This window comes from Abramis brama (genome assembly GCF_963993115.1).
Source record: "Abramis brama genome assembly, chromosome: 14".
NCBI lineage: Eukaryota > Metazoa > Chordata > Actinopteri > Cypriniformes > Leuciscidae > Abramis > Abramis brama.
Genome location: NC_139976.1, coordinates 30383092 through 30406772, shown reverse-complemented (window position 1 = coordinate 30406772; position 23681 = coordinate 30383092). Strand labels below are relative to the sequence as shown.

Genomic DNA, 23681 nt, shown 5'->3' with positions numbered 1-23681 from the left:
TAATCGAGGATGGATGACAGATAAATCATTAGCCTATAATGTGTTGAGTTTAATAAAGACACAGAACTCTCATCACGGTAAAATGCATTGAACATGCGTCACTCTTTTACTTTAGCTTTCAACAACGTAATTCTCTTCAGGGAAAACCAATCAAGGAAAACATATCAGGGCTCGATATTAACGCTTGTCTGGGACACGTGTTTTTTTTTTTTGAAGGGACAAGTGAAAGAGAATTGTACTGGCCCAACTGGACAAATGCCCTGATTAAAACAATTTTTAATAAAAATTTAATAAAATAAAAAAATAACTAGGGAATCACCGAAAACGCGAGGATGATTCTGATTTTATTTCATTTAATGTAAGTGGCGATTGATAGCCTATAGTTGATAATAGGCCTACCTAATGTAGGCCTACTGACAGTAACAAAGTTGCGCTGTTGAGGCTTGCGCAGTTATTTATAACATATTATACAGTTAAGAACCATCACACGACCAGAGTGCTGTTTTCCTGAATACCATCACGATTGAAACCGAGACACTGATTTCATAACAGTTCAATAAACAAATTGTTAAAATTAAGTCACTTACATTTTAGACGCAACGACTGTTTTTGTTCTGTTTCAGCAGCGAAAATAGTTCCAAACAAAGATCACAGCAGGACCATTGTGCATCTCACAGGAACACTCAGCCATGTTTCATTACTGAATGATTCAGCGTTTTGAACGAATCGGTTGAGTCAAAGATTCAATTACCCATTCATAAACTGCCTCATTCTGAATAAATCAGCCATTTGAACACTGAATGACTCGCTTCTGGCGGTTTAGTTTCAAAGTATCATTCTTTTCAACATTCCTTATTTGTATATTCAAAAAATATTTAAAACACTCTCATAATCTCATTTAATACAGTTTTCAATGTAAATTATTTAATTTGATTGGTAACAGCCTAGTGTCTTATTCTAAGTGAATGTATTGATCAAATTTAAGAATTTGAAATGAAAGATGGAGCATACATTTAATAAAATTAGGTAAAAAATGCCCTTTATAAAGGTACAATTTTTTATACTGATAACAGTATTTTCCAACAGTGATGTAATGAAACATTGACAATTTAAGTTTGAAGGTAGTAAAGCCTCTGTTTAGGCTATTAAGGAAATGTAATTTTGCCAAAAGAAGAACTTTTATTTTAAATAAATGTTCATTTTAAATCAGCCTACTTCAGTGTGATATGTTACCATATTATCATGCTTAACACTGAGAATTTGAATTGTAATGTGATGATCAGATGCAGATATCTAAATCAAAGAATATTATAGGTTTGGGCGGTTGGTGGGTGGATTATTTATTTTTTAAATAAAAAAATAACACGCAGTTTCGGGTGACTCAAAGTGCACCAGATTAATTAATTTAGATTTAAAATGTACAAAATTTTCTTCGGTACAACAATACTGTGGGAAACACAGTAGGCTATAGGAATGTCACAATACCAAAATTTCAGTAGTCAGTAATGATACCATTAAAATGTTACGGTTCTCATACCAGTTTCGGTACCACAGCAAAATCTGTTGGAACTATTTTTCTATTCTATTTAACTACTTGAAAAAAATATTCATTCTACCAGAAACGTACATTATCTGTCCTTGAATTGTTACAGTGAATAAAAAAGTATTTCATACAAAAAGTTCTAAAACTGGCTCATAGTTGATTTCTGTGAGTTGTTCTGTAAAGGAATATGTCATTCACTAGGTTCTCAGATATTTTTTTCTTTATTAAAAACACTTTTGAAAATTACAAATCCTGTCCATGTCCTTGTCCTCAGCCAAATTGGAGCTAAAGCTTTCATAGTTTTGTTATGCTAAAAACTGTTATTTAGGAAAAAAAAACTCCATCAATAACAAGTTTAAGCTGTAATCATTCACATCAACTGATCAAAAACATGAAATTATATATAAATTCTACAAATAAATTCTATTTTACAACTGTCCCCATGTTTTGGTCAGTCCTGTCACGTTTACACAAAACTCTACATAAAATGTGTGAAATACGCCTTTAAGGGTATCACTCAGAGGAAGTGACATCATTTGACCCAGGTGAAGCTGACGTTGATCAAGGCTGAATTCTGTCATTGAATTGTATGATTTTAAGCTTGTCTTTGTATGTTTTTTTTTAGGAAGACGAGCTAAAGGGTCACGGTAAAACATTCCAGAAAATAATGAAAATGTTTTAAATCCAAAACATGTCTAAAAAGGTTACTGAAATTCCTTGCTTGCATGTTAACAATTTTTATGCTAGCATGCTGAGTAATGGCAGTTTAAAATGGCCAACCGTCAGGCCCTGTCACATTCCTGTGTGACACGGCCTTACAAATTAATTTTATTGTTCTTTTTTATTACATTTATTGCATATATTATGTATTTAACACATGCAATAGTAAAATAAAGGCCCAGGTGCTTGATTTTTATACAACTGTGGCCATGGAAGTGATTGGAACACCTGAATTCAATTATTTGGAGGGCTGTCCCAATACTTTTGGCAATATTGTGTATGTCCTTGGCTGAATTTTACCATAGTCTAATATTACATTAACATTAAAATTATAATAATAATTTAAAAAAGAAATGCCAATCAAAACTTAAATAAAGAACACAAAACATAACTTTTTCTGCATCATCAAAATCCATAAAGTCAGTCCTGTCACAGTACCGTCAGTCCTGTCACGCCATGGTCAGTCCTGTCACACAGGAAATTATGACAAAAGTGTACTATTTGAGGAAATATTAATTAATTAATCTCTTTAACTGTGTAGATGAAGGTGGGGGTATACAGTGAGGAAAATAAGTATTTGAACACCCTGCTATTTTGCAAGTTCTCCCACTTAGAAATCATGGAGGGGTCTGAAATTGTCATCGTAGGTGCATGTCCACTGTGAGAGACATAATCTAAAAAAAAAATCCAGAAATCACAATGTATGATTTTTTAACTATTTATTTGTATGATACAGCTGCAAAAAAGTATTTGAACACCTGAGAAAATCAATGTTAATATTTGGTACAGTAGCCTTTGTTTGCAATTACAGAGGTCAAACGTTTCCTGTAGTTTTTCACCAGGTTTGCACACACTGCAGGAGGGATTTTGGTCCACTCCTCCACACAGATCTTCTCTAGATCAGTCAGGTTTCTGGGCTGTCGCTGAGAAACACGGAGTTTGAGCTCCCTCCAAAGATTCTCTATTGGGTTTAGGTCTGGAGACTGGCTAGGCCACGCCAGAACCTTGATATGCTTCTTACAGAGCCACTCCTTGGTTATCCTGGCTGTGTGCTTCGGGTCATTGTCATGTTGGAAGACCCAGCCTCGACCCATCTTCAATACTCTAACTGAGGGAAGGAGGTTGTTCCCCAAAATCTCGCAATACATGGCCCCGGTCATCCTCTCCTTAATACAGTGCAGTCGCCCTGTCCCATGTGCAGAAAAACACCCCCAAAGCATGATGCTACCACCCCCATGCTTCACAGTAGGGATGGTGTTTTTGGGATGGTACTCATCATTCTTCTTCCTCCAAACACGTTTAGTGGAATTATGACCAAAAAGTTCTATTTTGGTCTCATCTGACCACATGACTTTCTCCCATGACTCCTCTGGATCATCCAAATGGTCATTGGCAAACTTAAGACGGGCCTTGACATGTGCTGGTTTAAGCAGGGGAACCTTCCGTGCCATGCATGATTTCAAACCATGACGTCTTAGTGTATTACCAACAGTAACCTTGGAAACGGTGGTCCCAGCTCTTTTCAGGTCATTGACCAGCTCCTCCCGTGTAGTTCTGGGCTGATTTCTCACCTTTCTTAGGATCATTGAGACCCCACGAGGTGAGATCTTGCATGGAGCCCCAGTCCGAGGGAGATTGACAGTCATGTTTAGCTTCTTCCATTTTCTAATGATTGCTCCAACAGTGGACCTTTTTTCACCAAGCTGCTTGGCAATTTCCCCGTAGCCCTTTCCAGCCTTGTGGAGGTGTACAATTTTGTCTCTAGTGTCTTTGGACAGCTCTTTGGTCTTAGCCATGTTAGTAGTTGGATTCTTACTGATTGTATGGGGTGGACAGGTGTCTTTATGGAGCTAACGACCTCAAACAGGTGCATCTAATTTAGGATAATAAATGGAGTGGAGGTGGACATTTTAAAGGCAGACTAACAGGTCTTTGAGGGTCAGAATTCTAGCTGATAGACAGGTGTTCAAATACTTATTTGCAGCTGTATCATACAAATAAATAGTTAAAAAATCATATATTGTGATTTCTGGATTTTTTTTTTTAGATTATGTCTCACAGTGGACATGCACCTACGATGACAATTTCAGACCCCTCCATGATTTCCAAATGGGAGAACTTGCAAAATAGCAGGGTATTTGTTTTGATACTATTAGTAGTATTAGTAGTATAGTAGTATAGTATTTGATACTATTTGTATCAAAGAAATTCATTAGGAAACCATTCTAACATATACAAATTTGTCTGTGACAGGGCCTGACATTTTAGGGGTGAAATGCGTATAAAAATGTATTTTATTCAATCATAAAAACATGCTGAGATGGCATGATATGCGTTTCTCATAGTTTAACATGTCCTCCATATGACTCAACGTTCAGATTTAAGAAAAATATATATTTTTCCCCCCAAGATTTTTTATAAGTGGAAATGTACGTTTCTGGTAGAATGTCCCATTAAATTCAATTCAAGGACTTTATTTATGACGGTAGCCTAATCATAATAATACTTATAAGCATTAAAGGCTATGCTGTTTAAACGTAAATATTGCTTATAAAAAAAATCCCATATAGACGTATAGCTAAATCTACTGTAGCCTAATATAATTATTTCTGTCAATTTCTTCAAGTTAAACCGACCTTTTATTTTGACGGGTTGTCGTGAAGACCTTTGAGTTTCTGTGTGTGTATAATACATACTGTCTATGGTATAATATGACGATAGTTTTTTCTCAAATTAAACGGTAAAATGCTCATGAAGTGACTCTCAGAGTGGCTCTGGATATGAATTTCACTATGTCATCATATCGTGAGGCAGAAGAGACTGAAAACAGCGCGAGCGTTAGTAGAGGGAAGTTCGGATCATTTTACTGACTCGGATCTTTGAGTCTCGTTCAGCAAAATGAACGAATCTTTTTTCGAGTCATTTCGTTAATTTCAGCATAATATAATTAAAATGGCATGTTAAATATCCCAACACATCTAGTAGCCTACTTACGAAAATGTTGATTAGCCTACATTTGTAAAAAGAATAAAAATAAACTATAGGGTAGCCTAATGCAGCCAAAGCCAGATTATAAGAAACCGAAATGTTTTATTAATTGATTAGTTGTTGGGTCTTAAGTTCAGGCTATTTCAGTCTGACTCTGTTAGTTAACCTCAACTCCTGATCCGAGACGTTCTTTCCTTTGCAACTAAATATTTATCACGGTTGTTCTCCTCTCGTGTCTCGAGACGTTAGTTGTCGACTAGTCAGTGTCTGACTCTGATCTGTCTGCTGGGCCGTGCCGTGTGTGATACAGCAGGGTCGGAAACAGTAATGATTAGTTAATCTTTCGAGTCTCGAGTTCGGGTTCGGGTCCGAGTCTTTCGTTCTTCCTGTCAGTCCCATAGAGGCTATGCTGTCAGTACCGGAAAGATAAAAGATTAGTTCATCTTTCGAGTCTCGAGTTCGGGTTCGGGTTCGGGTTCGGGTTCGGGTTCGGGTCCGGGTCCGGGTCCGAGTCTTTCGTTCTTCCTGTCAGTCCCATAGAGACGATGCTGTCAGTAACGGAAAGAGAAATGATTAGTTCATCTCTCGAGTCTTCGGGTTCGAGTCGTTCGTTTTTCAAGCCACAAACCCATAGTTTGTGCACTATGCAGAAACAAAAATGATAGTTCATTTTTTCGAGTCTTTGGGTTTGAGTAGGCTACTTCGTTCTTTTGTCACGTGACCGCTGGAATCTTGCATCAACGTTAGATTCGTATTATTGACTGCGTCTGAATATATATTGTTTTATATTTAGGAATTAAAATACAAAATATGTGCAATAAACATTATCTGAAAAATAATTATTGCCCCTGTCCGTCTCTTTTCTAAATGTTTCTTGTGCATCTGTGGTGTGTTTTATTATTATTATTATTGTTGTTGTTATAATATATTATAATAATAACACCACACATTAGATAGATAGATAGATAGATAGATAGATAGATAGATAGATAGATAGATAGATAGATAGATAGATAGATAGATAGATAGATAGATAGATAGATAGAAAGAAAACGAGGACACAATATGCAAGCAAAAAGCTCTTTATTTATAGTCAATAATGATGATGATGATCCGGGTGATGCAGGCGGTGGCGCAAGGTCTTTGATGGTCAGACACGGAGTGATGGACGAAGTGCAGCGTGCTCTGATGAGTGATGACGTGATCCAGACATGAAACGTAATCCAACAAGACGCGAAACCTGGAACTCAAAGACGGGACACGAGGCACGGGAACAGGATCAGACAACACAGAGACTTCACGCAACGATCTGACAAAGGAGATGAGAAAGTGGTGAGCATTTATAGGAGATGAGATGAGTGGCAGCTGGTGATGATGAGTGTTTGCAGCTGGATACTGATCAACAGTAACGATCCGGACACACCCACTCACACACTCACACACATGTAAACAACAAAGCACGAGACTAGAGAGAGACATTGGATCTATGAACCGTGACATATATATATATATATATATATATATATATATATATATATATATATATATATATAATATTTATTAATATATATAGGCTATAGGCCTATAAGCTATGTTACAAAGGTGTAGGTTTGTCACCTATGTAACTTTAGGTGACTAAAAAATCACTAAAATAACACTAAAAAACACAGTGAATGACTCAAAAATAGCCATGAATCCAAAATACATAACACTTCATTTCAATTTTTTTAACTGATTTTTATTCATTAATAACACAAGGACAAAAAAATCATATAACAACTCAATAGAGAAAAATAAATTAGAGTGGGTTCAAAATTAGTAATAGTCTAATTTACTTGAATTTGTGAAGTTAGACTTGAATAGTCAATATATTTCCCATATGTGTATATGTCTATGATATTAACTGAAAATTATAATCCACTGTAAACAATCTCATCAAAGTCGTTTCCCCCACATAAAGCTCTGCATTAACCAACTCTTAAATATCACATTCAATGTTATAGAAAATAATCTTCATGACAGAAATTCACAAATATAGCCTATATACATTTGAGAACAGAAACGCATCACGTAACTGTAAAAGTAAAAATAAAATAAAAAAATAACTACGCGCTTGTTTGTAACTACGCGCCCGAACCCGAACTCGAGACTCGAAAGATGAACTAATCTTTTCTCTTTCCGGTACTGACAGCATAGCCTCTATGGGACTAACAGAAGACTCGGACCCGAACTCGAGACTCGAAAGATGAACTAATCATTTCTGTTTCCAGTACAGATTCAGAACCCATATGTTGCGTATTGCGCATGCGCGGTCAACACAAAATGAACGAATCACTCTCGGAGACAACTCGGTAGTCCCGAGTCATATTAAAGATTCGTTCAAAAAAAGATTTCCGTTCAGGAAAAACCCTGAAACCCCTGCAAAACAGAAACTGCAAACAGAAACTTATGGTCCCAGCCAACCCATCACTTCATCACAACTTCACCATTCAGCTATAGGCTCAGTTAGACCTCATAACTCTGGAACGCCAGGAACCTTGGAGTTGCAATTGATGATCAATTGAACTTCACAGACCACATTGCTAGAACTAGCATCCGATTTCCATTGCCGTGTTTGTGACCCGTGACAGTGGATAGACTTTTAATTTTAATTTTAATTTTTTTTTATTTTAATTTTAATTTTTAATTTTTTTAATTTTTTTAATTTTTTTAATTTTTTAATTTATTATTATTATTTTTTTTGTGTGTGTTTGCTAAACAAGATAATTTATTTTAAAATGCCTTTGCTGGGGAAGATAGTGGAGATCGAAAAAAATGGAGAAGATGGCACTGAATTTCTCTTCATAGCACCCTGTCTGTTCGGAAGGTCAGTTACACATTTTATATGTATGGCTTAGCCTACATGGCTGCATAGGGCCTTATGAGCAATTGGCAAGTGCCCAGGGGCACCACGAAAATATTTCTCATATATTTCTCATTTTTGTCATGACGGCTATGAGGCTAGGTTTAACAAAAAAAAAATCAGATTTACGATTTAAATCGATTATTTCGCCCCTACTTAAAATTAATCTGCAGATGACAAAGAAATTGTTCAAAACAAGTTTTAACTTTATTTTGTTTTGATTTTCTCTTCTGGGATTTGATCTAGATTTCCCCCTTGGTGCCGTCAGAAACAACAAGCCAAAAAGACAAGATGGCACGCCCTACCATTTTAACAGTGAAAATGTAACATAGCATAACATAAAATGGGTGGATTGGGATTGGGGGATGTGTTAATAAAAAACAACACTTGCATCACTAGTGTATTGTGATTGTCAAAATATTTGGTAACTAAACAGAATTTTATAAGAAAAATATATTTTTTTCCCCCCAAGATTTTTTATAAGTGGAAATGTACGTTTCTGGTAGAATGTCCCATTAAATTCAATTCAAGAAGTTTATAGTGACAACACAATGTTTACATGGTAATAACTGGAATGCTACTGTTTTTATTATTGCTTGACACCAATTTCACCATTTCGATTTAATTCTTGTGATTTAATTCTGATCTTGATTCAATATCGATTCCTTTTGGATAAATATAAGGTAGCCTACATTAGATGCGTTAATGTGTTATGTTAATTTCAAGAGCCAAAACGGTGTTTATTGTTTGAATTTCGTAATTAAATTGACAGAATCTGAGAGCTGAGAATTTGTTTCATTTCAATAGTAACCTGCTCTTCCTTGTCTGTCGGTCTCCGTGTCCTCTTTGCTTCGTGATTTTTCTGTGCGTGAGAAAATGGATGTGTGAGAGCGTGTGAAAAGTCTCACGGTGAATTCTTGAGATTTGGCAGCCCTACGGATTCAGTTTGTAAACGGTTTTGGCGTGTGTGCTTGTGCTGCCGCGGTCTCGTTCATTTGCCATGTTGTTTGTCTATATCTCTATGTCAAACGCTGAGCCAGTTCGCAACTACGGGAACCCAGAGGGGAGCGATGAAATGAAAATGAAAATGAAAACCGATTTTCATTCAAACAACAAGTCGACGTAAACTACACTTTCGAGTTAATTGATAAAATCGATTTATCGCCCAGCCCTAGTGGGGCACCCTATGATCTGCGCGCTGCAAGAAGCTCGTCGGCCTTGGTTAAAATTCAATTCACGTTTATTTGTATAGCGCTTTTCATAATAGGCTACATTCATTTCAAAGCAGCTTTACAGAAAGTGCATGAGTCCATATTACAATTTAGAGTGTTCTGTTATCAGAGGTAACTGTCTAAGAAGTTATGCATTTCAGAAGTGTATACAAAATCACAGTTAGCTAAAAATGTATTAATTTAACAATGTAGAAATTTAATGGAGATACAATGAGCTCATTGAAGTAATGGATACTTGTTTAACAAATGATTATGGCATTTAGAAAATATAGCATTGGTGCATGACATGTTGATTCAGAATTTGCGTCATCTGAAGTCTTCGCAGGGGGTTGGCACCATAGATATGGTTGGCACCGTCACTTCACTTCATAGGTGTTGGGCATCTGAAGTCTTCATAGGATCCAAACTGGAGCTGATAAACGCATTAATAAAAGGATTATTGTAATGTGTGAACACGCTGACAATGCGAGTTGCTTGTTATTTTTATATTTTAATCAAATAGTTAACAGTGTAACGTTATCTATTGCATTTACCGTTCAATCACCATTTTGAGTTCTTTGCACGCACAGGTTGTATCAGCGATTGTGGGTGACGTCACTTCTGTTTGTGTTTGAAGCAGTAGCACCTCACTGGAGTAGGCTACACGAGATCCAGGGGGCGGAGTTGGATCCAGATATAAGGGTTGGAGATGGGTAGGTTTAGGGGTGGGTTTAGGGATCAGGGGATGGAGATGGGTAGGTTTAGGTATATGTAAGGTGGGAGGAGTTGGATCTGGATCCAACTCCTCCCCCTGGATTTCGTGTTCTGCAGTGACCATCTCGTTTGAAGCGAGATCCCAAACAAACAAAAGGTTTGTTTGAGATGAGCAAAATCTGCGCAGAACCGATCAGCGGTGATCAGCGCGAGATGCATGCCGGTTAGAAATGTGTCCGAGTGCGGTCCGCCTTGCTCTGATGTCATGCTGACATATGTAAAAAAACTCGCGACTGCAAGGCGCACATGTCGGATTCTGCAGTCGAGCGCAGTTGCTCTCCACTGACTGCGCTGATCAAAAGCATGATGGGAAACGACTTGCTGACGACACAGCTTAATGCTCATTGGTTTAAACAACTGTGATGTATTGTTCTCTTTTAAAATGTAAATGTTTGATTTTAAAACTCTAATATCATGTTTTATGTGTATATGTTATGTGTGAATATTCCCAAACTATCTGACAGTGCGATCTCTTTGGGTTATGCAATTTAATTTTTTATAAAAAAAAGAAGAATAATAAAAACACATATGTCTGTATTAAAGAAAAAAATATTGATAAACATGTATTTGGAATGGGATTAAATAACAAGTACTTTGGGTGTCTTGTTCATTTTATTTATTTTCATATAGAAGCAACATAACTTAAATTCCATCCAGTTTATACACTGTGCACGAGCGTGAATCCCGTGAATCCCGCGATATCCATCTTTGATCTCGCAGGTGTCAGATCCACTACGAGAATAGAGAACTGTCCGGCTTGCCTGCGCTTTTTTCACTCCTCCTCTCACTGCAGCCGCCTACTCTCGCATACATTTCAGGCGAGGCCAGGCGCATCTCAAACAAGCCTAAAGTTAGCTCGCCCCTCCCTCCCGTTTCGTGCATCATGAAAAAAAAAACACAGACAGTAAAATAAAATAAAAATCATCATGCACGCGCATTTCTTAAAGCGATCAGATCGATGTTCCAATGATGGCTCATTGGATCTGCACACAAAAACAATTGGGGCACGTTCAAGTTCAAAACGGTGCGCAACGTTTTGCTACGGTTTCCGGGTTGAACGTCATGTTTCCTGGAAACGGCGTGCACCGGTGTGCAACAGGAGGCTTGTTTGAGATGCGCCTAGCCTCGCCTGAAATGTGTGCGAGAGTAGGCGGCTGCAGTGAGAGGAGGAGTGAAAAAAGCGGAGGCAAGACGGACAGTTCTCTCTTCTCGCAATGGATCTGACACCTGTGAGATCAAAGATGGATATCGCGGGATTCACGATATTCACGCTCGTGCACGGTGTTGCTAATAAACTGGATGTAATTTAAGTTCTGTTGCTTTTATATGAAAATAAATATAATGAACAAGACACCCAAAGTAGCCTACTTATTTAATTCCATTCCAAATACATGTTTATCAGTCTTTTTTCTTTAATACAGACATGTGTTTTTGTTTCTTTTTTCTTTTTTCTTTTTTTTTATAAAAATTACATTGCATATAACCCATAGATATCGCACTGAGATAGTTTGGGAATATTACCACATAATGTATACACATAAAACATTATATCAGAGTTTTAAAATCAAACATTTTAAAAGAGAACAATACATCACGGTTGTTTAAACCAATGAACATCAAGCTGTGTCGTCAGCAAGTCGTTTCCCATCATGCTTTTGATCAGCGCAGTCAGTGGAGAGTAACTGCGCTCGACTGCAGAATCCGACAGGTGCGCCTTGCGCTCGCGAGAGATTTTTGACATACGTCAGCATGACATCAGAGCAAGGCGGACCGCAATCGGACACATTTCTAACCGGCATGCATCTCGCGCTGATCACCGGTGATCGATTCTGCGCAGATTTTGCTCATCTCAAACAAGCCTAGGGTTTGAGATACGTTTTCTCTTGTTTGTTGGGTGTGTCAGAACTGCAGTCCAATCAGCAGCAACATGTATTTAAAGCACGCGGTATTAAAGTGAACTCGCACAATGTGTTCGATGCAGTTCGGTATACGCAACAACTGAGGATATTAGAAGACATGTTTGTCGTAAGTTTTATTGTAAAAATATAGGATATCAACATAATGATGTAGTTGTTTATATTTTTAGCTTCATTGCAAGTGTATGACATTTGGTATATAAATAAACAATGGTAATTAATTGCTTTTTCTAAAAATGAGAAAGAAAATACAGGGTATTAAAACAATATGAACTACAAATAAAGTCAGTATGTGAGGCTAAATAGATGTGTTTTAGTCTGAATTAGGTAAGATGTGTGCTTCCATTTCAGTTTCAGCAATCCCGATTGGGATGTTCTCTTTTGTTCTGGGCGGCAAGTGCAGTAACTGTAACATTGGGCACATTTTGTAGTATTAAACACATATTTATACCGACTTCATCAGGCTCCGAAAATTCTTCACAAAGAACACAAAGAATGGCCTTCTCAGCTGCCATAGTTGCAACTCTTGCGTCATCAGAACAGTGTGTTCAACGCATCACCGTTTCTGTTTAAAAAACGTTGTGCAACGTTTTGTCGGGGCTGAACGCAGCCTTGGTTTCACCAACCACTCAAAACCAAAATAAATAGTGTTCCAACCAATCACCGACAGGGGGTGGGTGTTGTGAGGTTTTGCGCAGCCCGACCTCTCCCTCTTCCTCTCCCTCTTCCTCTCCCTCGTACAGAACTGTAACGTACTAGGTAAATAAATGATAATAGGCAACGTTATGACACCTTGCTAGAAACCATTTATATTTCAAATGACTATTCTGTTAGCTGGGAGCAAAGCTGGAAGCGAGCTATGAAGTTGATAACATAATGTTCATGCATACAAAGTAAAAAAAAAAAAAAAAAAAAAAAACATTCTCTGCATTTACCTATTTTAGAATACACAATATTGAATGTGCAAGTAACGGCTATTATAATACATTGGAGCACAGAAGCATCATCATGCCCATTCAAACAGCACCTGTCGTGCCCATGGTCGTGGTGATATTTGCTATGTGTGTTAACCCTATAGCCTACCCTACATACATTTAGGGTGATATTACATGACTTAAAATGTGATATTGTCCGCACACCTCTTGCATTTCGTTTGGTCACACCACAAGGTGTCACTGTGGCCTCAAAGCTTCAGCACTGCCACTCTGAGCTTGATTGCTGATGTCTGAGGTAAAACACGCCCCCCTCATTAGCATACGGACAAAGAAATGTAGAAATAAATAAATGTAGAAATAAATAAATGTGGAAATAAATAAATGTAGAAATAAAAAAATGTGAAAATAAAAAAATGTAAACATAAAAACATATATACATAAATAAATGTGGAAATAAATAAATGTATAAATAAAAAATAAATGTGTGAAAAAATACAATTATACATAAATAAGGAAATAAAAGTATAAATACTCATTTATTTGTACTTTTTTACATTTCCTTGTATATTTATTTATGTATTTATTTATGTGTTTTTGCTTTTTTACATTTCTTCGTTTATTTATTTATTTATTTATAATAAAGTCAGCTTTGGCATTCCATATGTTTCACACTTGTGCCCTGTGATGTGACAGACATGATCTGTGTGCTCTCCTCCAGCCCTGCCTCCAGTAAGGCTAGAACTAGTCTGTCATTTATTTTTCTTGTTATGAATTGTTAATTGTTATTTTCCGTTATTACAGTTAAATACACGAAATGATAAGGAACTGTAATGCGGTCAAGACCTGCCTGGAACTACTTTAGCTGTGCGTTCGTCAACCAATCAGATTGGAGCATTCAACAGCCCTTAGTATAATTATTTTTTATTATATTTACAGTTATGTTTTGTAAAAAATTCACTTGTCTAAGTTTTGTCTGTTGATAATAGTGGTTTATGAAAGTGGACAAGAGTGAAAAGGTGACAAATTAAACTAAACTGTTTAAATACGCATGTTTAATGTGTAGCCTATAATTCAAAAAAGGAAATCTTGAACAACAAATTAATAATGTACTTGATTTTGTGGTGCATCGTTCGTCTTGCTGCAACTGTAATTATTTGAAATGTTCTAGACATCAATGAACTAAAACAAAATGTTACCTGCAAAAAGGCACTAATGCAATAAGCTATTGATAGAATTATATTTTATTAATAATTTGAATAATTTATGGTGAAACTAGAAGATGCATCTTTGAATATCAACTTACACCACATTAAACAATGCATAGAAATGATATTGTAATCAAAAAGTGCATCATAGTTTAATTTTTCTCATTCACAAAATGGGCCATATATGCAAATGACAAAGAAGCAGTTTTAATGTGGACCCTTTACCTTTTTAGGAAGCTGGACTGTGATATTCGTATTCAGCTGCCGCAGGTGTCAGATGTGCACTGTAAAATAGAGCTGAATGAGAACAACAAGGTAATTATGCTGTGGTATAACACTATAAGTTTGACTTTATCTTTTGTTTCCTTAAACTGTGTCATATAAGAACACATGACATGCTGTTCATTTATTCTCTCTCTTGTTTAAGTTCATTTTGACCAATTTAAGCTCCCTGAACCCCACACATATTAATGGACAAGTTCTCAATCAATCTGAACGGTTAAAGCATGGTGATGTCATCACAATCATTGATCGTTCTTACAGGTGATTCTGATTTTTATTATAATTATGAAAAGAAAATGAAAGTTTTCTTGTTCTGAGAATAATTTGTCTTGAAAATAATTTGTTTTCATCTTGTTTTCATCTAATGTTAGGTTTGAGTGCCCACGTCCCAAGACACAGACTGCTGGAAAAGACAAAACAGCTCAGGTGTGTAGTTGATGTGAGTCTTGTGAAACAGATGATGGGTATTTTTTGTTAATTTATCATTTATTTATTTTGTTACATTTTTGGTTCTGTCATCCTGTAGGCTTTGCAAGACCAGCAGCAAAAAAGCACACCCGTTCATGCAGAGAAGAGGAAGTCAGAGCATTCGTTGGGTTAGTGATCATGAAATTTATTTTCTGTAATATTCTATGCATTTATTTTTTGCAGCACGTATACTGTAAGTTTTTTTTTTTCTAGTTTTGCTAATTCTGCTAGAATATAATTACATATCCGTGATTGTCATGTGTGCTATATTTACAGACACTTGTTTAAAAGATGGGTCAAATTTACCGCCATCTGTGGATCAATCTGTTGAGAATGAACCAGAAGATGGCAAAATACATTTTTGTGACTTTGCTGCTAAATCACCATGGGAATCTGAGCTACCAAAAACACCTCTTGCAAGACCTCAGGTTGATCAAGAAGTGGATTTATTTCAAGAAGTCGAGTATCTTTTGTCCTTGGTAGATGAAAATATTACTGGACCAGCTATCCCTCAGAGCTCATTTCATGCAAGTCAGGAAGAGAAAACTGTTGATGATATGCCGTCTGTAGGGTCCATCACCCCCTCATTGACAGAGAAAGGTGTAACTCTGGTCTCCCAGAAGAGGAGAACACCATTGAAAACGCCTCAGAATTTCAGTGCTGGTGAGGAGCCTCAGTCTGAGGAGAAAACTCCTAAATCCCCGGAAGGAAGGAGAAGTGTTAGATCACGGGATCAGAGCCTTGATCTCCAAATGCCTTTGGGCCAGCTTCAGACTCCAGGCCCAATAGGCAAGAAGACTGAAGTGAAAATGTCACCAAGAACATCCGTAAGATCAAATGCTGGCAATAGGTCTGAAGTCCAAGGTGATCCACATGAGATTAAAGCAATACCTAGTTATAGGATCAAAGGTGAGACCGAGTCTTTCTTCTGTTTTTCTCCTCATGAACACAACTATTTTTAACAACTTAGAAGTAGAGATGCATAAGTAATCGCTCACTCAGTCTCATTACTAAATGACAACATTTTGCCTCTGTCTATTAAACATTTGACAAAATCACAACGGAACATTCAAATCTGTGTTTGCGCTGCTGCTGAGAAAGCAGTTATGTGTATGAAACAGCTTCACAAACAGTAGCCTATATTCAACCACACAGTATCGTTGTTTCTGTGTTGCAAATATAAAAATGATCACAGAAGTACTGGGATGAAAGTTTATAGTTTGGATATAAACACTGATGTCTACGTAGCGATCATAAGAGCAGTTCACCTTTTGTAAAAAACTTGGTGCTTCAAACAACGATTGTATCGATTACATTGTTATGCCTCTAGTTGGTGACAAGTGACTGTTTATAACATGAGCTTTGTCCCAATTCGGAGGCTGCGTCCTCGGGAGAGGCATTTAAAGTATGATTGCGTCACATCGGCTACCCCGATTCTAATGCAACTTCAGATGCGCCCTTCGTTTCTCGGCAATTAAGGATACAACTGATGGACCCTTCGCTTGCAAAACTTCTTGTAATATTTTCTGTTGTTTTAGGGCTCCAGGTGCGGACAGCTGAATTTATTAAAATGAGGGCTGACAACGACCATTTATTTACTGGGAACAGTAAATTGAACAGTGTGGCTTGGCGGTAAGGCCTATTTCCACTAGGCTGAGGCTCTCTTGTGTATTATAGCAAATAGTCCTCACCCTATACAAAGCCCACAACAATAAGACAACCAGTAGATAAGGCAATAGTCTTTCACTTTGTTGTTTTTTGTAGTGCTGTCATGCAAGATATGTTTACAAATGTTTTAACCAAACTTGAGGACTTTTGTATGCATGTCCTGTTGTGTCATATTTTGTAATGTTAAGATTGCACTTATGTTAAGATTGCGCCCATCATAATGTTTTTCATAATTGTTTCCTTTTTCTCTTGTTTTAGGACAGTTCTGAAGAAAATGGGCCTGCTTGGGAAGGCCACTCCAACAGAGGCCGGAAGAAAATGGAAGTACTTAAAAGATAAATACAAAGTAAGCAAGTTAATTGGCACGTCTTTGCGGAAATTTATTGTGCTGTTGTTTTTTTTTGTTAACAGTCATGGTTTATTTGCTCTGCCGTAGGATTGCAAGTGTAAGAAAGCGAATGCTGAAACTTGGCGGTGGTTTGCCCTCATGGATGAGGTATTGGGACAGAGGCATTCCACCAACTCCCCTATCCTACTTGACTCCTCCTCTGAGGACACATCAGGGACAAGTTCAGCAGAGGATGACGAAGATGAGGAGGAGCCACGATCACCACCAGCCAAGAGAAAAAAAGGCCATGTCGATGAGCTGGTCAAGGTACTTAGGGAAGACATCAATTTTCAAGAGAGAGAGAATGGACCGACTATTTTCTCTTATTGAGAGAATGGTTAATAAATAAAATCAAAAGTTAAAAATGGGTTCATTAATAATGTTCTATATATATATATATAATATTCACTTATAATTTCTCAATGAAACAAAAAAAAAAAATTTCTGTTGTTTATTTTTATGATGCAAGTTGTATATAAGTTGTATACTGTGTCAAGTAGGACAAGGCAGAGGGCCGTGAGAGAACGTTGGTGTTCTGAAATATTCAGAATGTTTTTTTTCTCCATTCTGTCACATGATGGAGCTTTGGTTCCTTGCCACTGTTGCCTTGGCTTTTGGCTTGCTTAGTTCAACATTTAATATTCAAAAATATTATGGATCTGCCTTACTTCAGGTGGACGATGACACAATTTTCTTCTAGAAACAAACTTTGTTGTATTATTTTCATGTTATCACTGTGAAGCGCTCGATGGTGTTTTAAGCCCCCAATGGCTCCTTAGAGGCAGCTAACCCTACCCTCAACCTTAAACCTACCCATCCCCTCGCTGCCTGGAAGGCGCCGTTGGGGGCTTAAAACACCAAACACCCTGTGAAGCTGCTTTGATACAATCTGTATTGTAAAAATGATACAATCTGTATTGACTTGACCATTCACTGTGTCTGAGATTTTCGGTGACACTGGGCAGAGCTTACATGAATATTCACGAGTTTCCTGTTTCGTGTTAAAGCGCCAGTGAAAATATTAGTGCACGCTGCTCGGATCGCAGAAACTATTTTTCAGCGTTGAATGAAGTTAAGCTTCTTTTTTAATAACTGTTTATGTATGCTCGATAGTTTCTACATTGGATCATGTGATATGATTTAATTACAGCCACTGATTTGCCAGTGACATATCGTTATAGGATACGCTCCGAGCACTGAGCCAACAGCCATTGCATTTGTTTGTTTTAATTATATAGGTTAATTCGTCTGTTTTGCTTTGATGGTCTTTAAAATAGTTTCGTTTGATGACTTGTATAAGTGTATCTGTGGTAGCATAGTAAAGTTTCAGTGGTGATTATTTTGTCATTCGCTGTTGCTTTCTCATTTGGTAACCTGCCATCGGAGGTGGAAATAGATGTCCATCCTCAACTTAATGCAGTGGTTTCCAACCCTGCTCCTGGAGTACCCCCAACACTGCACGTTTTCTTTGTCTCCCTAATCAAACACACCTGATTCAACTCATCAGCTCATTAACCCATGTGATAATGAGCTGATGAGTTGAATCAGGTGTGTTTGATTAGGGAGACAAAGAAAACGTGCAGTGTTGGGGGTACTCCAGGAGCAGGGTTGGGAACCACTGACTTAATGGATCCATACATCACAGACAGGGACACCTCTAGCAATTTTAGACAGAACACTTCTTGTGATGAGAATGTCAGTGTAGTGGCTCTCCTTGAGTCTATGGTAACACCTATACATACATATATATATATATATCTCTCTCTACATACATATATATATACAAATATATATATATATATATATATATATATTTGTATATATATATGTATGTAGAGAGAGAGAGAGAGAGATAGATAGATGGATGGATGGATGGATGGATGGATGGATGGATGGATAGATAGATAGATAGATATTCATTTTTTTAAATTAACTTTCTGATTTGTCCCCCACAGACATCAGATGAGAGCACACAGTCCCTGACCCAAACCCAGGCCGACACCACACAGCCTGGATCTCCTGACTCCCCTAATGTGCCACCACTCTTCACACCTAAAACTTCTCGCCGTATTCTTGCTTCAAAGAGAAGGGCTGAGGCAGATCAGCCCTGTGTCCTGAACGGCATTAATAGCAAGCAGGATGAGGAAGAGCATTTTCTTTTAAGTTTAGCTGGGGCATTGAGACACCTTCCTCCATGCAGTCGATCCGAGGTTAAAATGAAATTTCAACAGATTTTACATGATGCAGAATTTAACAATCAGTAAAACAATATCATGCATACATAAACAAACATACAGACAGACATACAAAAATTCACTTTGGTGCCAAACACTGAAGGTGCGTAGGCACCTATTAAAATCGTTGACGTTCTTATCATTCTTCTTCTTCCGTTTCTTCTTCTTTTTCCGCTCTGGAAGTCTATGTCAGCCCATAGAACCTCTTGCGGGAAAGTTATGAAATTTTCACTCATGTTTATGCTAATAACTTTTGAACCATAAGGGCTAGAAACAAAATTATTTTTTTCCTATGATTCCATGGCTCAAGTCTATTCTATTGCACCTTATGTCGTCATTTTCCGTCTTGAAAATATGTCCGCCATTTTGAATTCTCAGAAAAACCTACTTTTTCTAACTCCTCATAGGTCATTGCTCTGATTTTCACGAAAATGTAGTTAGATCATCTTCAGACCATGCCAACAAAGTTATGGAATTCAGACCATGCCAACAAAGTTATGGAATTCATGTCGATTCATCAAACCATTCTCAAATACCATGCAAACTAATTTTAAGTAGCGCTTGCAAAAACAAAAGTAAGGCTGTATCTCTGCAACGCTTTATCGACCATTTTGAATTTTTGTACCAAAATGCTGTATTTTATGAACGCATTAACGTATCGTTACGGAACTTGGAATGGGTCATCAATACAATGACCTGAAGGAGCCTGAGAAGTTTCGAATCAGCGCCACCTAGTGGTAAAATACATTTTTCAAATGTATATAATTCTGGATGTGGTTGACTTATTTTCACGGGAGTCATCTCCTTAGGTTCCTGAATCCTTGCCGAGTCCAATGATACCAAACATGCTAGGTTTCGCCTTAAGATTTGGGTAGCGTTGTGATTTAGCGCTTAAGAAACATTTGCCAATATCTTCAAAACCGTTTGACCAATCGAGACGAAACCACCGTAGGAAGTTTGGAATCATAGGTCGTTGGCTAATCGCCAATACCTTAATGACAAAATATTAATAGTAAGTGGCAAGAAAATGCAAACAAAGTCAGGTGTGGGTCATTTTTTATGCGTTTATAAAAATAAATGTCTATAACTCCAAAACGAAATGAGATATTTTCACCGAATTTGACACACACATGTATGGGCTCACTATGAGAACACATTAAAAAAATGGTAGAATTCTACCTCTTGTTGGCCCTATAATAGAACAAAACATGAAATTGCTATTGACTTAAAATACAGTATTGTGATAAAAAAATTTATACTTAACGAATGCATTGGTGTAACTTTATGAAACTCAGTATGTGTCATCAGCACCATGCCCTGAAGGTACTCAAAAGATTTCGAGACAGCGTCACCTTTTGGTCAAAAGTTATAATGAAATTTCCCAAAATGCGAATACATTTTGAATAAATTAGCCTATTGCAATAAAATTGGTCTTAATAGATCTCTTGGGTCACGCCGAGAACATAGATACCAAGTTTGCCATATTTGGCTGCACTTCCTGTCTGCCATTTTTATTTTCATTCAATTCCTACTTTTTCAAACTCATCCTAGATGGTTTGTCCGATTTTCACCAAAATCGAATCATATCATCTCCAGACCATGCCGACAAAAAGTTATGGATTTCGTACCGTTTTGACCGTTTTGTTACCAAAATGACTGTAACTGTATCTCTGCAATTCCTTAAAATATTGACACCAAACTTTGTGTTGTTGTCACTTCACTCTAGTGATGTTACGTATGACACTGAAGCTTCGATGCGCATATCACACAAGCAACACAATTTCTAGTGAAGCCCCGTATTGGGGTGTGTATTGGTTTACTAGAGTCACGTGATCGATGACAAACGAAGCCTCACTTTCTGTCCAATCACTTGCGCATTTAGCTTTGTGTGTGTGTGTGTGTGTGTGTGTAGCAGTGATGCGCGGGTTGATCCAAAATAATGTGTGTGTGTGTGTGTGTAGCAGTGATGCGCGGGTTGATCCAAAATAATGAGCGGGTGCCTGCGGTCACCCGCGGTTACGAGTCATCCAAAAATATTTTTAATGATATTCGGGTCGCGGTCGGTCGGGTCGTTTTAAATAAAGATGCCAATTAAACCTTTGTAATTTATATAGTACTAGACACAATTGTCATGAAATACATAGGCCTACACTTCATAACTGGCAAGAAGTACGATGACGCACGAGCTCAGTCTGCAGGTAGAGATGGAGGCGGCATGAAAAGGTGAAGACTGGGGTCTGGGGAGTGGAAGCTCCGCAAATACACAAATAGAAAGAGCAAAGTGTGGGAGACATTTGCCGAAATAATGAAAGATGATGACCAAAGTGCTGGCTTTGTCATGTGTACTTCTTGCGATGCTATTTACACATTTGATAGCCACAAAACTGGCACGACCAACCAGGCACGGCGCCAGGATTCCAGTTTTGGATGGGCCAGACCAATTGTGGGTGGGCCTTAAATTAAAAACGTTAAAAAAACTAAAATAAAAAAACGTTATCCAATCACTGCTCAACCTAATAAAAAAAATATTGACTAATATAGCCTACTGTTATATTATCTGTGCGTAGGCTATACATAATATAGATTTTAATAGCTTGATGCTCTTTAAATATTTTGTTGCATTGTTAAAAGTTTCGGTGCATAGGACGGACCTATCCGCGATCGCTCTCCATGGTTCTGACCAAAGAAGAGCGGTTTGCCGACGTAGGATCGGAAGATGTCGTCGTCTGAGTCAGCAGAGAGTAGCAAGTCAAGCAATGAGGTTTCTTTATATTATATTTTATATTAAATTATATTTACTTAATTATTCAGTAAAACCACGTTATTGCGATTGTTATTTTTACTTGTTCATCATTGTGTTAGTCTTTTATTCACTGACTTTACCATAGCCTGTTTCCATGCTAGTTAGTAAGATAAGAGCTATGGATAAGATCATCAAAGCAGCTAGGTAAGGGGAAATAGCTAACGTTACGATGTCCGAGGCGTCGTTCAGACAGCATGTTTTTCTGCACGTTTGCAGAGTCAGGGACAACCTGAGTATTCTGCTGCGTCTTTTTCTGCTGCTTCTCATTCAAGTTAGTGATGAAACGTGCTCTGTAGCGCTGTTTGTTCGCTGTCAGCTACGGTAGAAACATGACCTCACAATATTTCGACCTTCATAGAAGGGGGGTGCCCGCGGTTATGTAGATATAAATGACTCATTCTAAGGTAATAAAAACATAACGGTTCATTAAGTAATGTCTTTATACACCACTGAAAACATAGTTATGGATCTTATATTGCATTTCTGTCAATAGATCCTCAGAAATATCACACATTGCACCTTTAAAAGAGCCTTTTTTATACAATTGGTGGTGGTCCTGATGTTACTGATGGCAGTGGTCCTGATGGTGGTGGGAGTAATTATCAGGCATTAGATGACAGAATGCTGCCATGCAACTTCATCTGCTGGAGAGGAGAAGTAGGTGGTATACCTTTGCCTAATTTCCAGTGCTTCCCAAGAGGCTTTGTTGCTGCCTACTCACTGCATGACCAACTGTGGGGAGCACAACTTCCTTCCTCTTGATCAACATCCTCATAATGTAGGAAATTATGAAGGATGCAAGTGGCCATCACCACTGCATCTGCCACTTTTGGTGAGACACCAAGCACTCTGTGGTAGAGTCTCCATTGGGCAGAAAGGATCCCAAATGTGCACTCCACCATCCTCCTTGCACGAAAAAAAAAAAAAAAACGGTAATTGAACACACACTTCTCTCTGTCGAGGTGTTTTCCTGGGTAAGGTCGGAGAAGGTGCCTCTTCAGAGGAAAAGCCTCGTCACCCACAAACACATGGCACAGGCTTGAGGTCTTCTGCTCCTGGTAAAGGTGCATCCTCTGGCAGGTTGAGGCTCCTCTGGTGGAGGGCCTTGCCAAAGTCAAAGGTACCATCACTGCTTTTCCCACCTTCATGTGTCCCCACATCCACCATCCGGAAAAGGTACCGGGCATCAACTACTGCTAGGAGAACGACGGAGAAGCTCCCTTTGTAATTGAAATACATGGACCCTGCTGAAGATGGGGCCTGTATTACAACATGCTTCACATGGATTGCTCCCAGACAGTTGGGGAAGTTCCAAAGCCTATAGAAGTCTTCAGCGTTCCTCTTCCAGTGGTGTTGTTCTGGGAAGGGCATGTATTCCTGGACCATGACAGATCATATTGCCTCACACACTTCTTTTACCACCCTTGATACTGTGCAGTAACCCACCCTGTAGCTAAAAGCTATTGATCTGAATGATCAGATACCTGAAATAAATACAGTCTATTTAATAAAAATATTCAATAAAACATCTATTTAAATAATACTTTTGTAACACTGTCAAAGTTAACCAAATACCATAAGGGTTGTATCACTGAATATTTAGGACTAGGTTCGACTCTTGGGAGGATAGAAATTAAGTTTAGG

General features: G+C 37.8%; 1 protein-coding gene and 1 long non-coding RNA gene across 2 annotated transcripts in view; both read left to right on the top strand.

Moving 5' to 3' along the window:
• Positions 1-23681, top strand: part of LOC311096405 — a 75368-nt gene that overhangs the window by 20094 nt on the left and 31593 nt on the right. The window lies entirely within an intron of this gene.
• On the top strand, positions 7945-19986 carry LOC311096668 (uncharacterized protein). The gene is made up of 10 exons (XM_084135957.1): positions 7945-8117; positions 14428-14509; positions 14622-14737; positions 14848-14902; positions 15003-15072; positions 15221-15853; positions 16483-16576; positions 16871-16958; positions 17049-17267; positions 18956-19986. The coding sequence occupies exons 1-10, from the start codon at positions 8029-8031 to the stop codon at positions 19262-19264; spliced, it is 1755 nt and encodes a 584-aa protein (XP_083992083.1). The 5' UTR covers positions 7945-8028; the 3' UTR covers positions 19265-19986.